This window comes from Pocillopora damicornis, chromosome 2 (genome assembly GCF_964200805.1).
Source record: "Pocillopora damicornis chromosome 2, jaPocDami1.2, whole genome shotgun sequence".
In the NCBI taxonomy this organism is placed as follows: Eukaryota; Metazoa; Cnidaria; class Anthozoa; order Scleractinia; family Pocilloporidae; genus Pocillopora; species Pocillopora damicornis.
In genome coordinates, this window is record NC_142671.1 from 15,870,216 (window position 1) to 15,886,970 (window position 16,755).

Genomic DNA, 16,755 nt, shown 5'->3' on the forward strand with positions numbered 1-16,755 from the left:
TGCTTCCCTGTCTCGCTATAGCAGGCTTATGTGTTCTGTTCTGTATCTTGGATGTATTTAGTGTTTACCTCGGGAATGAAATTCCTGAAACATGGGGCTTAGCCCTTAAAGGAGAGGTATGCTTCGGAAACCATATTTTGGTTATCTCTGCCATTAGGGGTGATGCGAAAGAATTTTCAATTCAGTGAGTGTAACCTGACCGCCTAGATATGTCTTTGAGTGTGATGGATATTTCACTATGGACGGCACCATTTATTTCGCTTTTCTCGACACGTCAGTTACGAGGGAACCAGACAGACGCTTGATCACCAGTGTCTACAAAAAACCAATTCACACTGATCAGTACTTAGCGTATGATTCACACCACCCTCAATCACTAAAGCGCGGTATTGTTAAGTATTTGTCTGACCGGGCAAAGCGTCACGTGGCAAAACCATCAGTCATCTCCGAGGAAAAGAAACATTACTCATCGGTTCTTGTTTCCAACGGTTATCCCTCCTCCTTTGTGCAGAAGGCTACGAAAACAAGAAACTCCTCCCTAAGCAGAGAGCCTGTGACACAGTTCAACTCCACAGCACTTTTGCCCAATGTGAAAAGTGTATCAGAGCCTCTTCACCGTTGCGTACAACAGCAAGGCCTCCACGCAGTATTCAAGTCCAACACTACACTTAGATCGCATTTGGTACGACCAAAGGACACTTTCAAGGCAGCTAAAGAGGATAGCGTGGTTTAAAGAATTCCCTGTGAAAGCTGAAAATCTACATCGGTGAAACGGGAAGACCTAAGCAAGAGAGGATGAAAGAACACGAGAGGGATATACGTTTAGCCATTACCCAGACCTCCGCCGCTTCTGAGCACGCCAAAAAGACCGGCCACCGCCCGCTTTTGAACGAAGATAAGTTTATTGATTGAAACTCACACTTGTACAACAGAAGATTCAAGGAAGCTATCTACATAAGAATTCACCCTAATAACATCAACAGAGATAACGGAATCGAAATTCCTGAAGCATGGATACTAAAGATCAAGAATCACAAAGGGAGGCCGCTACGACCACCGAGGGAACAACTTTGAGTCAGATCCCCCAGAAAACCAGAACTCACGGGAACAAACAGATCGCCGTGATACAAATGGTAAAGCGTGGGCATTCGGCCCCATCACCCGATGAAGACTAGCAGTAAACAATCGAAACGTCGCGATCTACAACTCAAGTGACCAAGCGTATCATGAGACAAACGATTAAAAAGTTTATTTAAAACTTTGTTATACCGTGTTTGACCAATTAATGAACACAAGCTCGCTAAAAAAAAAAACACGGATTTGATTTAGATTATTTTTAATTTTATTTGAGCGATCCCGCTGCAAATTCTCGTACAACACATATGGATAACAATACAAAATGGCCGTCGGGACTCATTCAAGTGTGACCACGACCGCTTAATAAGATTGAAAATTACAGTAATTAACGGGGGAAAAGTTTGGAACTTTAAAATCGACCGCTGAATACAGGGTGATCGCTTAATGGTGTCGCTTGCTATTGATAAGACCGATTATCACGTAAACTTCTCTTAGTTCGCGAACGGATCAAAATCAATGAAAGAATAAGAACCTTTGATATTAACCCTTTCATGCAACATGGCTAACACAATTTTGACTGTTTTGAAAACCCAGCAATTGTTTTATGCAATAAGGCTCCCTAGGTTGTGAAATAATTTTATGACGTCTTCGGTTTGTTCCGAAATTTATTTCAGTATTTATTCTCATGTGCGTCATTGACGCAGAAGTCTTCTTTCTACAACACTTGAGAATCTCCTAATCTTGCTTGCACTGAGAGTGAGTAGTCTATTCATTCTTTTCTAAAAGCTCCAATCAGCGGTTTGGCACCCTCTTAGTTTAATTAAATTAGTTCTTGAATTGTTTTGGAAGGTTAGCGGGAAATGGTATAACTCCAGCTTGGAAGAATGATAGGAAGACCAGCCCTGTTAGTTAAGTTTTGGCAAGATAATGCATTTGGTTTGTTTTCTAGACTGCTGTTTTGTCACTCATTAAAGCATTACCGTTCAAGTAATAAGCTGCGCGCGCACTGAATACACTTCTGGTTACGTCACAATCAATTTTTCGCAAAGGAATTAGAGAAGGGTTTAAAGAAGAGCAGTTTCAATCAACGATTTGATGATGATGGGGGTACTTTTCAAGACATTTTCACTTCTCGCCTTACTTGTTATATGTAAAGGTAAGAGTTGTTAAACTTTGTGTACTTGGTTATGGGATAATATAGCCTGCCTGACTTTGAACAAAACAGAGAAAGACTCGACCATCATTTTGTTTTTCCGTGTTGCGACTTTCCACGACTCAGATAACAGTTAGATCCTACCATTTCATTATGAACGAGAGTAAATCTCTGATTTGAATCGCGAGACACCCCACGATTGCAAGTGATTCAATTTAAACTGTCTCGGATACTAAGTGCTAATTGTCGTAGCAGAGAGTCGGCACAGGAGCCCATACTTGATCCATTGTGGACTACCTCGCTCCACCTTCACCACAATTTCAACGATACATTGACAACCAAATCCTTGCTTTAGCTGTAGGGCAGAGATCAAGATAAATGCGACAATATCCTCCCTGCTTTTCCCCCTCCACCTTATTCATAGCATCACCTCACCCCTGTATGCTCTGAAAGCGAATTTCTAATCGCCATAGGTGTCCAATGGGAGCTTGACCCGGTTGGTAGTCACAAAGTTACCATCTGTGCTGGTGATAGTGTTACTTTCAATGCGAAGATTCACACCGACCAAAACTTAAACAACCTTAGCCATACTATATCTTGGAATCACAACGGCCAAGTAGTGACAGAGGGTTCGCACTTTTCTCTAGTAAAAACGTGGAACGAGACATCTCTAACCGTTCGCCGTGCTCTACCCTGTCATGTTGGATCTTACGATGCGTATGCCTCTTTTGTTGATGACGATAAAAACGTCTTCACCGATAACGCCACTTTTGAATTGGTGGTTCACGGTAAGAAAATAATTATTTTTTGAGATTTTTCTCCTCCGTAAGTGTACTATCTATTAAACTATATATGAGTTGTATGTGACTTGGTAAAAATTATCAACTTTATTTCTTTCTCTGCATTATTACATTTCCAAACTTCCTCCCACACCTACACGTATCGAGTACTGATGGTATATAATCATATTGTGAACTGTTATAATTATCAGTAATGAACTTTTATGTGTTTTCATTTCATAAGAAATGTTCTGTACTCTTTACCACGAAGTAAATCCACCACTGCTTGACATTACATTTGCAAATAATTCAAACATTTGCATTTTTTCCAAAAGAGACTATCACTGAGGATGTGTTTTTTATTGTCGTAACTGAAAGGGGCAGACATTTTGGAAATAATTTAATAACATCGTTACAAATCAATTTTGCAGATCTCTTTTTAAACACTCTGGTCAAAAGTCCCGTTGAAATAAAGCAAGGTGATAACGCCCTGTTAAACGTTGAGAAATCAACTTCAGGCTCTTTGACTTGGACTCATCAAGGATATTTTGTTCGAGGTGAAGAGGATAGTCACCACATCTATTTAAATTCTGATAAAACCGAGTTGGAAATTGTTGCAGCAAGCCCAGAGATGGCGGGAATTTATGATGTGTTACTGAAACAGGGCAATTGCGAGATACGTAAAGCAATTGAAGTACAGATAAAAGGTTTGTAGTTTTTCTTCGGTTTTTGATTGTTTAATCAAGTATAATTTGAACATTATTTTTGCAGAGTCGCCCTTTAAGGAGCAAAACATCGTGTTATTTCAAGACAAAACGTAGTTACATTTATTAGTATTTTCCTCAAATACATGTCAAAGAGACCACTGTCAAAAACACACTTAGTTTCGCGGAATTATGCAAACAGGATAGTAATCTTGAGCTTCCGCGAAATAATGTGCAGTAAAAATCTAATTCGCGAACCTAGTGGTGTAGTTGTGAATCCCTAAGCTCGGGTAGTAAAACTGGAATTTCTCCAATCACTAATTTGAACGATCTGACAACACCATATAGCTGCACATAGGTATTTTCTTCAGATGAGTGACAATTTGTTAATTTCTGAACTGTAATATAGTGAAACAGCAGTTCTTGAGTGGAAGCTCATCAAGAGGCAGAGCATTGACAGATGAATACGGGGGGAGGAGGAGGGGGTGGTATGAAATCAGAACTAATGATGATGAAGTTGAGAAAGACAATTATGATGATGAAGAAAATATAGAAAACTCATACCGTCCCAAAAGCAAACAAATCAACAGTATTCGTTGTGACGAATGGCCAATCCTTGAAACGTCAGCTATAGAAACTCTTTACGGTGGTCAAATTACATTATCAATTCAGTTGATAAAACTACATTATGACTGTAAATATATGAAAATCGTATACGTGCACTGCTTTTTCAGGCCTTATTTTCACTACTAGTTCAGTAGTGTTCATAACTGCGAGGAACGCTTCTATATTCAAAACTACGGTATCTTGTAAGACCCCCTACGGACAAAGCACCACATCTTTTCTAGAAACTTACCCCTTTTAAAAATACATATACCACAATTATGATCAGTTAGACTTCATATATTTTACACCACGATCTGCTGGTAATTCCTTTAATGTTTTGAAATAGGTTGTTGTTCATCGTGGTAGTTGGATGATATTATAAGTTTGTTCTGTTGTCTCACGACACGCAATCATAATTCCGCGGTTTCAGAACATGCTAACGGAACCGAACACAAGCCGCTGTGGAGCGAAACAAAGCTTATTGACCGAGAAAACCATTGGTACACAAGGAAAGTGAAAGAATCAATTTACATAAGAAAAATTGCCACAACCAGTCGACCCCATCGCCTGAAGCAGACTTGCAGTAAGCAGTCGAAACGTTGCGTTCTACATCAAGTGACCTTGTCGCGAGACAACAGAACAAACTTATAACACCAATTCCTTTAATCTTTACATTGAATAGTTTTTTTTAACCATAACAGTGTACAGATCATTAGAAAGAGTTGTGAATATCCGTCTTGCTCTATCAAATAGAAGACAGTGACGTTAGCAGCGATACTACTGAGCGTTGGATCGTGGTGCACGCAGTCCTTGGAGGATTGGCTCTTATCGTTGTTGTGATTATATTGTGGCTCCGAAGACGACCAAGGAGGAAAAAAAGGTTAATTAAGTATTTAGGCTGAAGTGTCAGCTATTACAAACTAAACAGCATTTTGCGTGTATCGATTGCTTTCGTTAGTGATTTTTTAGGTTCTGTTACAGTTTTTTAGTTAAATTAATTTTGATATAACAAATCTTTTTCCAATTTTTTTTCCTTTTTTTTTTCATCATTTTTCAATATGTAACGACCAGATATGCTCCTCCTATACAACTAAGCCCTTTTCTATCACCTATTGTAAAATCATAGCCAGAGTAATCACAACGACCAATCACAACTAAGAAAAACATCATGAGGAGCTAACGAGAAACTCGATCCCAGGCTTCGAATTATCGACCCCTTCTAAAAACGCTTATCCTATGAGGTTTCTATGCATTATTTCAACAATGTTTGGTTAACAAGAATTCTACTCTTAATTATGACATTATCTGAATTGTAGACGGCCATATATATATATTTTTTTTTTTTTTTTTTTTTTTTTTGCTTTTTGGCTTTTATATTTCAATTACATGGTAAGGGTCGACGTAGGCTCATTCCCAGCCATTTTCATCACGCGCGCGGCGGGGAAGTGTAGTTTGGGAGATAGGAAAGATTGGGGGCAAGTCAGGTAAAGGACTATCTTTAATCCATCCCGTAATAGCTTCAAGGAAGACGAAAGCCATAATGATGAAGAATCTCCCGGTGTAAGTTTCCAACATGTCGTGTTGAACGAACCCATTTACACCTCACGAGAAAAAGTCATCTATTCTGCCGTTGACCAACCATACCCAGAGTACGCGGACGACCACACGCACATAGGCGGTGAAGAATTCAAGGACTTTCTTTTATCCATCCATGATCACTTCAAGAAATACGAAAGCCATGATGATGAAGAATCTCCCGTTGTAAATTTCCAACATGTCGTGTTGAACGAACCCATTTACACCTCTCGAAAAAAGTCATCTATTCTGCCGTTGACCAACCACACTCAAAGTACGCGGACGACCCGCACATAGGCGGTGAAGAATTCATGTCCGTGAACGAAGACTCTGTAATAACTAAAGATAAACTTGTCCGACCTACCCATAAAATTCTAAATCTCGTTTCAAGAGCCTTACCGCTGCTTTCAGGAGAAAGAGAAACGTTCAGTGACGAGAGTGCGGATAAGCTTGTTTAATACAGTGACTAGCTCGGAACTTTAAGAAGCAAGCTATGATTTTTGCACTCTTTTGTTTAAGTTTTGTTGCAAAACGTTATTAAAAAGATATGCCACAATTGCAAAAATATTTGAGTGCCATTAGGCCTGAAACAAAGTCTTTTACATTATACAACAGCAAGTAATCAAACCTTTTTCCTTTGCTCTTTTTTTTCACTCTTTTTGTTTATTTTGAAACGATTTAAAGTGGCCTACAGATATTTGCTCCTCTTGAGCTCGGTTACCCTGCAGTGCAGGCGTCTTGTTAGTGCGAGCTAACGCTAAAAGCTCGCGATCGTTTGTCCGACCGGCTATTTTTGATTTGCAGTCAGAGTGGACGGTGGGGGTAGGGGGCGGGGGAGGGGAGAAAAGACGCCTCTTCACTCCTCTACCTCCACCCCTCTCCTTATTTTTGACCGTCGACCGCCCCCTTGGTATAAATTTTTCCTCTCCCCAGTCTTCCGCCGCCATTAAAATCAAAGATGGCGGCCATAATATTCGTTATGAAATAAGCATTCGCTAGCCTAGATTACGCCTGCTCTGCAGGCTAGAACTCGGTTCTAATACTCTAAGGTCTATCGGTTGTTATAATAAACAAGTGGTGCAAAACGATTACACACAAAGATACAAACACAAACATACAAGAGGAGATAAGGTAACTAGCACTTGAAGTTCTCCCACTGGCCAACCAGGGTTGCTCGGTAGTTTTTTTTAACTTCGCTCACGTCGTCTTCTCTGAAATAAGTCATCATTTTACACATGGTGTTTTCTATCCCTTTAGACAGTTTGCCTGTTTTATTTTGAGCTTGGCTCTCTTCGGATCTTTGTGAAATGTGTCTTTGTTCTCATTGGCCGTTGTGGTTCATTCTGAATAAGGCAATCCTATTGAAAGGAAGACCATCGTAACAAATTTGTGTCTGCATGAGTGCACATGTATATAATTTCGCTGTATCGCACATGAGGTCATTGAAAATCACAAAAACGATATGCTGCAATCGTGAAATCCGTCCTTAGCTCATTATTCTAGTCTACTTTGCAAGGTTTGTCTCCTCTTATTTTAATAGCAAGCCTCAGTGCTTTTATAGGAGTTTTACTTTTTACGAAAAGCTGTTTTAAATTTCGATTTATAGGTAAGTCCACCTTATAGGAGAAATTTGTGGATTTTCCGGCTTGAAATCACCATGACAGCTCCACGATTGGGCTAGTTTAGTTGTATTACTTTGGTTTAACTGTTCCCTCCGCATTCATTTCACCCCGAGCAATTAAGATCTGTAGAATTAAAAACTTTGACCTCGAGGCCGGTAACCTCACACACAAAAGCTGCCTAGTAGAAGACGAGAGTTCGTGAAACTCATATCACCGTAGAATTATACCGTTGTGGGTGAGTCTCAGAAAAAAATATTTATTTCCTCCCCAGTAAGCGCGTTACTTTTTAAATCTTAGAGTATGGCCATCCCTGAACTTCCTCGTTAATTTGAAATTTCCTCCCGCCATTAGCTCCAAGAAAGAGAAAGACAGCGTAGAAATCGAAAGTACAGAGACACATGGGGCATTGGACGAGGCTGTAGACAGCCTCGATGAGGATAATTACTTATTATCCTTGGACCCGATTTATGAAGAAATTAGGCCTATCACATCAAGCCATACCCAGTCTTCTACCGTTAGCACGCATGCAAACGTTTCTGTTTACCATAGCGAGGATTACGAGACTCTGAACAGTACAGGGAGTGACGATCACATCTACGACAAAATAGAAGACTGAAGCTGATTCGATTAGGGGCATGTGGTGAAACAATTTCAGCCGAGAACATTCTCAAAAACAGGTCATTCAGGGGCAGGTTCACTCATCCTCTATTCTTCTCATTTCATCTCCGATTCCTTCATCCTCCCTCGCACCTTTGGGCTTGTTGAAACGTTATTCCTTCTTTTATTATAATATTATTATTGAGCTTTCTATAAACTAACAAGCAAAACAAAGGTCTTTCTTTAAAAATTAACGAAACTTCACTTTTTACAGTATCATCTTATCGTCCAGTATCAAATTCTAATAAAAAAATGTCCTAAAATAAGCGTTATAATCTAACAAATAAACATACAGTAGGGTTACAGGAGTTTTCCATATGAATATTTCATTCTTCACCACTTGGATTCTTACAATGACTGCAATCCCTCCCGTTTAAATGTAGCTTTTACTTGTACTAAACATTTTAAGACAGACAATTTTCATATCAGCTCAATGCTATTGTTGATAATTTGTTTTGCTTAAAATAGCTCAAACTGAATTGAAACTTGGTAACATACTCTCGGCTTACCGACAGGACACTGCAGATGTACTTTGGGTAAAGACAATAAATTCAATATATTAACTTCTGGGAAATAATCATGTGTTCTACGTGTGATTTTATTTTTTCTGAAAATTGACGGCAGCACTTAAAAATAAAATCCCATAGCCAAAAGAATTACTACAACAACACATCTATTTCGAAATGTCCCACAATTACAACATCACCAATTATAAAAATTCTCATAAAGAATTTTTTTTAATTGAAAGGAATTCCTTCAGTTGTCCGTATTTCCAAATATTTATCAGGATAACTATGATATCTTATAGTTTCGCTTTATAAAAATGAAGTCTTTTATTTGCCTCTCACACCACAATAAGAGCAAAAATTGTAGCATAAAGGCCATTTGTACGACAGACTTAAATTTTCTATGCCTCTATTCATTTGGAGCAATGATGGAATTTTCCTGCATATAATTAACCAATATCAAAGTGTTCTCCAAAAGAAAAGTGGCTAACTAGTGTTTTTCCCAACTGCATGTTTCAGAAGCACCAGCTATTTCAACTAGACAAATCAGTAAAATACATATCTTGATCTGAAACAAATTTCAATTTTTTGTGCCTAGTGTTTTTTTTTCCATAAGGTCTGTTTACTAAGAAATCTCTGGAGAACACTGATATCATGGTTACACACAACTTCTATACGTTGAAAATTTGCAGCATTACATGTCACCCCTCCATTCTTTGTTAACAGCCAATATTTTGTAATCAAGGCAAAACTTGGCTTGCCAACATTTCAACTGCTGGCTGTTGATAAACAGTGTAACAGCTACTGTATAGCAATGCTTGATGCCAGATAACATAATGCTCAGGATATTACTCAATGTCTTCAGGATCTGCACCCAGTATGGCAGCTGGGGGGTGAGGTCCGGCACCAGCTGCTGCTAAGGCAGCAGGCTCATCTACAGCCTCCACCAGCCCTGGGGTTCCAGTCTTAGTTTTAACACACTGGAAGTCAACATGACGACTCTTGCTTTCTTCCTTCTCCCATGACATACGCACAAATGGTCGCTGAACATAGTTATAAATCACTAAAAAGAGAAAGAAGCACAATGGTAAAGAACAGTTAGTTGTATTCAGGCAAGAAGGTTTAAGATATTCTGGCCAACACAAACTACACAAATACAAGACACAAGTGGATTGAAAAATTTTTTAAAAATTTAAAAAATGAAGGAGAAGGACTGAGTATCTGGAAATAAATGTAGTATTATCACCAGTTTTGGTCAGCCCAATAAAGGATTACACAAAGCACTCAATAAACGCTTTATAATAACTATACTTGACAAGTGATATTAACAAATTCATATATTGTATTTCCTTGAATAATAGCCCAGAAAATTGACTGAAAGGAGGGACACATAATGGATGGAGGGAACTTCATTGATAATGCTTACTACATTAGCATGGCAATTGGCCAAAAAATCAAAAGAACAAATAATGCACACTAAAGAACTCTGCAAGCACATGGAGATGTGAACAACTGAAAGAGAGCTACAAGTATAAGAACAGACACTATTCTCCTGCACTAATTTGGCTGTAGTTGAAACTTAACAAGTTACCAATTTAAAGTTGCAGTAGAGGCAGGTTTGCTTTGTATCCCTTCTATTTAAGAAAGTAAGGGTGGAGGAAGGGGCACTTTTTCAAGAAGGGTGACGTTAAGGCCTAGAGGGCAGACGCTTATTTGAGGGAAGCCGGTTATTAGAGTGTGGGTGGTTCCTTAAATATGGAATAAAAGGAATTTATTGCAAAATAGAGCAAATGGAGTTATGAGACTACAAAGTATAAAACCCTCACTGCATATCAAGCAAAATGCTGCAGAACAGATGAAGATGAAGCACATATCACCAACTAAGAATGAAACCTTTAGTCCAAAATATGCTGTGACTGATTTGGGTCTTGAGTCAAAAAAAAAAAACAAACAAAAAACCACAACACACATAGCTAAAGCTTAGAGTCTATTTTGCAAATGCTTGGAATTAAAATATTATTATCAACAACAACAAATGTGATCAATCTCATTGCCTGTTGTACAAAGCAAATCAATCTTACCTTCAGGCCTCCCTCCGTTTGGCCTCTGTTTGATTTTCTCCTTGTGAGTGGGATAACCTGCAGAAATAAAGGGCAGCAAGATATTGTGAGATATTCATTATATGTTCCTCAAAAGTCAAATAATGACTTATATTCATGAGATGCAAGTGAATTTTTTTTATGTCATCAGAATTGCAAGTGCAGTGGTTCCAAAATAAGTGTATGAATACTCTCAAAGAAATTGACTCCAAATGGCTGGATTCCCTTTTTTCCAAGAGAAACCATCTATATACCAGTCAGTTCCTTCTACAAAGTGACTATGATTTAGCAGGGTGTAATGAACATTTTTGCCGCTAAGTGTATGAATAGTTTATAAACAAGAACCTTCTATTCCAAGCCTGATTTTCTTGAGGCCTCTTTCCTTCAGTACTTCTTTGGCCACATCACGGTTTTCAAAGTACTTGAAGAATCGGTACAGAGATGTTGAATACACAACTAAGTCACAAATAAAATGGCAATATGTAAATAATCAATGGCAGCTAGTACACTACTTGCATTATGACAGGTTTTTCTAATTCTGCAAAAATCTAACTTAGTTCATTCAATTCCATTTTAAGTAGTCTGTAACACCTTGTAATAAGAATGGAATACATGACCTTGAGTGCACTATGTTTCTGTTGACACTCAATGACTTAGCCTCAAGGTCATTTTAGTCTAAAAATGGTTCACTGGTTTGTTCAATCGGATTCAACACTGTTCCTGATTTAACCATCACTGATTGCTGCAGTATGAGCATGTGCATTGAAATACAGTCATGGAGAATCCTAGTCTCAGAATTGTGCGATTTAATTTTGTTTTTCATTAAAAAAAATTAATACCAGAGAAACAAAGACAAAAGTTACAGATACATAGTCTATAGACAACCTGGAGTCAAGCATGAGTTCAAAGAAATTTTAATTTAGTTATTTCTTACTGTGAGTGTATTCCTCTCCCATACTGGGGGGATACTCTTCATCCCAATCCACCACATCGTCATCAGTAAGGATCACTATATGACATTCACGGTCACCTTTCTGTAAAGAAATTTATAAATTTATAATAGAAATGTGTCAGACAAAGTCTTGTGAGCACGATAAGTATAACTGGAGAGTAGTCACCTAAGCTTGCATTACATGCCCAACTTTTCGAGCATTATCACTTTACAGGGTAAGCTACTTTAATGAAACGACTGTCATTGATGATCAATGAGTTCATTCCAAAATCAAAAGTACTAATTTATTTCATTTTCAGGAGACAAAACATGCTCAATACATGTACCTTGTTAATGCTACAACTGAAGTAAAATAATTCACAAAAGCACTGAGTTTACCAGAACCAAACTTGCAAAACTGACTCTTACTTCTAAGCTTTTATTTGCATTGTTTCTTCATTCCTACTGAATTAATATAAAGTGCTTTAGGTGATATCCTATCAGAACCAATATTTAAGTTAGTGAGTTATTTTACCTTTGCAGAAGAAACCATAACAGGTAGAATGTACTCCTCCACAAAATATTGAAACTGGTTTTTAGCACCATCATTTGACAGTTCATGAAGAAGATCCCCTGCAAGAAAAATCATTTTAACTGTATTTAACTTTCAGTTATAATTGCATATGGGTGACAAACCAGCTTAAGTGTCTGCCTGGAGCACTTAACTCTAGATAAAATGGTTCCAGCTTGAGCCTGAGGTCACTGAGTTGTGACTTTTAGGTAAAACACCATCACAGTGCCTTTCTTCTGAATGGGATGTAAAGTAGTTTGAGCAAACTGTTATGAAAACTCAAGAATCATTTTGGTGTATTTGTATCTTGTTTGGTAATTTTTTAGTAGTTCTCCTTGTCATTTCATACCACAGGTACTAGGAGAATACACTGTAACTGGAAGTAACTGACATTTGTCAAGTGTATGTAGACTCATATTCACATCAACATGTAGGCTAATATGATGTATAATACAGCATAACAATAATAATAATAATGACTCTTACACAAATAAAAAGAGGAATTCATTAATTGCAAATTACAGAAGTGTATTATGAAATGTGCGTCACAGATAATAAACATTTATGATAATAATGCCAGCTAATTAAAATTAATATAAAGTTAAAATTGATAAATATTTAATTCCAATATGAAGATAAACTTAAGACACTAAATCATTAGACTAAAAGCTTGGCTGAAAAGGTGAGCTTTTAGATTAAGCTTGACACTAGATATAGAGTCCAGGCCAGTGATGTCACTGGGTAGACTATTTCAAAGGTGCTAGGCTGCAAAGAAGAAGGCCCTTGCTCCTTATAACGGGCCATCAAGAGAAACTTTTATTTTATCATTATCATCATTATAATTAACAAGTAGAGAATGTGAATAAGAATGTGCTCTGTTCTGTTGTCAATAACATAGGAAGCAGCTTAAGCATGAAAGAAGTGTAGGGAGGAACAAGAGACATAGTCAAGTGTTTCTCCCTACTTCTTCAGAAATTTCACTTTCAATTAAGGAAAAAAAGCGAGAGTGGAGTCCAGAATAGGTCAGATGTAGTACAATTTGACAAATGGCATGACAGCTTTAGCTCAACTCTGTGCTTTGTACTCGGATAGAGCATACTCTTTCAACAAATGACAGCGTGCATTATACCCAAACTTTATTATATTATTTATTATTGATAAAGACCCATCATGACTGTGACCTATTTAATCCAATATCTGAAGTACAAAGATGGTGACCTCGAACAAAATTTTTGAATAATGCTGTGCCTTGAGTGAGTTTTTTTAAAATTATGCTCTCGATGGTGGTCACTCAAAAAAAATTGATTGTTGCAATTTGAAAGTAGTTTGAGAACAACTTACTTAAATTCTGACATCTGACCACTTGAGCATTAAATGGTATAAGCAGATAATCACATGCTTCACGAAGTTCTGGGATTTGTACACTTGGTGGACAGTTGATCAGACCTGTCTTGTAGTAATCCTGTAATACATTATAATACATTTTTCAAAATATATCAAAGACATACATGTAATGTTAAACTCTGATCTTTACCTTACAATCCGACCATATTCAGTTTGCCAGGCTTTCAATAACATGCTCCTTGTTATTAGTTGTGTATAATTATGGTCTTAGGGAAAAGTGAGATAAGTTTTGGTATAAATTCAAGCCATTAATTTCTTTAAAAATATTTTCCCTCTTTCTCTTGATTTTCCAAATATGACCCACCTTGATTAGCATTTGCTATCTGCGGGTCAAAGGATTATCTCGTAAATATGTAAGAAAATGAAAAATAAAAGTGAAGTGAAGTGAATATTAAACCTTGATATGTCACACAAGCCTCCAAAAAGCTGAATAGGAGCTAAAAAAATTGGAGATTTTTATTAGCCATATTTGAGATTGAGAGTGCATTCTTTGAAAATAAATTGAGAACCATGACCACCTGAACAAGCTGAAACTTCAAAAATAGTTTTGGCTATTTCATATAAAATCTTTTGAAACTTTTATTTGTTACTATAACTTTGCCACAGACAAAATAAAAGGGTGCTGGTAGACATAATATACATATTCCCTTTCTTGATGTAGATCATCATCTGCTCTTTACATTTAACAGTACAAATGGCACATATGTTAACTGGGCAGACGAATTTCATATGCTGCAAAAATTAGATCTTACCAGAATACACTTGAAGACATTTGCAGAAATGCCTCTTGCAACTTCATATTCCCCTTTTTCATTTCGGGTTGTGTATTCCATTGTTGAACCAAACATTCTGCAAAGTACAGATGTATTCATTTAAGTAAAAATAAATCCATGTGAATGTCCATGACTTTCAAGTATTTTAGTACGATGTCATGATGCAATACCAACTTTTTTTTAAAGCCAAAGGCATGAGATTTTTATCATAAGAATGCCAGATATATTGTCTATGACTAATTCCCACAACCTAAGATACAAGAGATTTTATCAAGGCACTCCTAAGAGAAATGAAACATGCCACTCCCCAGTGTTCTCTTATTAAATTGGCAAGGCTTGAGAGGAGTGTGATCTTTGACTAATTTTTGACAGAAAATAGCAGAAATAACTATTGTAATGTAATATTTTGAACTTCATGGCTATATTTTGTCCACTATATTGCAGAAAATTCCAGTTATCTAAGGCAAAAGACACTATGAACAATGATTTAGAACTACCAATCATAGAGAAGCTGACTGTTTACAGATTTAATATCTTTGTTATAGCTGGATTAGTACTGCAAACAAACTAATCCAATTGTATTTTTGAGAAAAAAATGTTCTGCTATATTGGCTGTATTGAGAGGAACTGTATTTTATCTCACTTGGGTGCCAATATTATGTGGTATTGCAATTGCAATCTCAGAGTCCCTTTACCTCATAACTTGGGTCGCAAAGAAACCAGACACTCTTTAACATAACTCCTGTTTTAGGGAAACTTCAAAGAAAGCTCAAAGCTGGCCGATTAAGATGCCCAAAGGTGTTGAATAGACATATAAAAATTCCTATATATTGTGAAAAAGGGCCTTGTTATAAAGAACCTCCTTATCCAGTTTTATAACAAGTATACTAGTCTGTTAAGTGAATGTACAAGATAAATCTTCACAATCTCCAGCTGAGTATATTACCCTAAATTTAAAGACAAATTTGCCCACAAATATAGAAATATTGAAGATAAGTTTCTAGACTTCCGGTGAATTTGTCATTCCAAACACTAACATTAGTGTTTGAAAGAAGAGCGTTTATTATATTTAAAGTCAACTCGATTGATCTAATTTTAGATCAGCTCATTTAAAAATATAAGCTCTCTCTACCGTGAACCACCAGAAAGACATACTCGACACTATAATAAAGTAACATTTAAGAATATTCGAACCATTATGTTCGCTTTATTTCGAAGAGGAAACGAAAATCGCGATAGCCTAAAAAACCGGGGGAAAAGTTTATTTACAAAGCTGAGTCCGGCAACGAATCTCGAAACTCACACGTCTTGTACACATGGAAAACACACGGAAGGATGTCAACAAGAAAGTATACCAACCTTCCCAACATGGTGTTTGGATGAGCAATAAATAGCGATCTTTCGACGATAAAACGTGTATCGTCCACTACCAGCGTAATTTTATCGGCGGCGTCGCCACCCTGAACATTTCTTGGTAAAATCTGAGTGACAACTTTGTTTCGTTGTTTCTGAATAATGGGAGGCGAGTGGGCACCTTTCCGTAACGAATGTTCCATTCTGTTTCTCGTAGAGGTCTTCTGCGGTTCTGAGTGGCTTCTTACAAGACGCCTTGAAAAATCTCGAGGAGGAATGTCTAGAGGTACGTAAGCGTTTAACTCTTCTAGCTCACTGTCAGTGGAGTCATCTTCGACTCCGCGACCATCAACATGTTCTTCTCTGTTGCCGTTTTCCATCGATTTGTCCTCGAAGGACGTTCATAGATACACAGTTGAGTCACCGCTAACACTAACTAAGTCTGACAAGTTTCATTAGCTTCTAATGGACCAGAAATGCCACTGAAATCAGCTGAAGATATGGTTGCAGACACGATTTCCATTCGACGGTTTTCAGGAAGCAGACGGGATCCTTCCAGATGAATCGTTTCCCATAGATGCAAAATAATGTACCTTGAGATGCTGCAATTGTTTGGGAGGGGTGGGAGAGGAAATCGATGGAAAATAACAAATTTATATTATGAAAATTATCTGGATTACATTCTTTATGGACACACGGCTGATACTAAGAAGGTTTGAATTAAAATGTTTTCCATGACCCTAAGCCATAGGTTGTTGATGCTGGGGACATGTAGACATGGACTTCTAATGGTTTCGTCAATAATGATCATGTTCCGGGTAAAGATACCTTTTCTCAACTAGAAAAACGATAATAATTTCGAAAAAATAACTTACACTTTTCCAATTTTATCGCGAAAACGAAATTATTGTGGGGCGATTTCAAGAAACAGGGAAAAATTGTGAC

General features: G+C 37.4%; 3 protein-coding genes across 3 annotated transcripts; 2 read left to right on the forward strand and 1 right to left on the reverse strand.

The window, feature by feature from the left end:
- The first annotated feature begins 110 nt into the window (after window positions 1-110).
- Window positions 111-1,044, forward strand: LOC149050065 (uncharacterized). Its single transcript, XM_089196787.1, is given in 2 exon segments — window positions 111-749; window positions 752-1,044. Coding segments are annotated over 2 exon segments (672 nt in total). The 5' UTR covers window positions 111-238; the 3' UTR covers window positions 913-1,044.
- LOC149050066 (uncharacterized) lies at window positions 1,011-6,459 on the forward strand. The gene is made up of 5 exons (XM_089192100.1): window positions 1,011-1,133; window positions 2,655-3,018; window positions 3,441-3,716; window positions 5,073-5,199; window positions 5,837-6,459. The coding sequence occupies exons 1-5, from the start codon at window positions 1,011-1,013 to the stop codon at window positions 6,189-6,191; spliced, it is 1,245 nt and encodes a 414-aa protein (XP_089048226.1). The 3' UTR covers window positions 6,192-6,459.
- A 1,818-nt stretch (window positions 6,460-8,277) lies between these two features.
- Window positions 8,278-16,591, reverse strand: LOC113676415 (BTB/POZ domain-containing protein 10). The gene is made up of 8 exons (XM_027193069.2): window positions 15,817-16,591; window positions 14,437-14,533; window positions 13,622-13,742; window positions 12,245-12,342; window positions 11,713-11,812; window positions 11,124-11,234; window positions 10,761-10,817; window positions 8,278-9,742 (listed from the first exon to the last, which is right to left on the reverse strand). Exons 1-8 carry the CDS (start codon window positions 16,188-16,190, stop codon window positions 9,528-9,530), a joined length of 1,173 nt encoding a protein of 390 aa, XP_027048870.1. The 5' UTR covers window positions 16,191-16,591; the 3' UTR covers window positions 8,278-9,527.
- Between the last annotated feature and the right edge of the window lie 164 nt (window positions 16,592-16,755).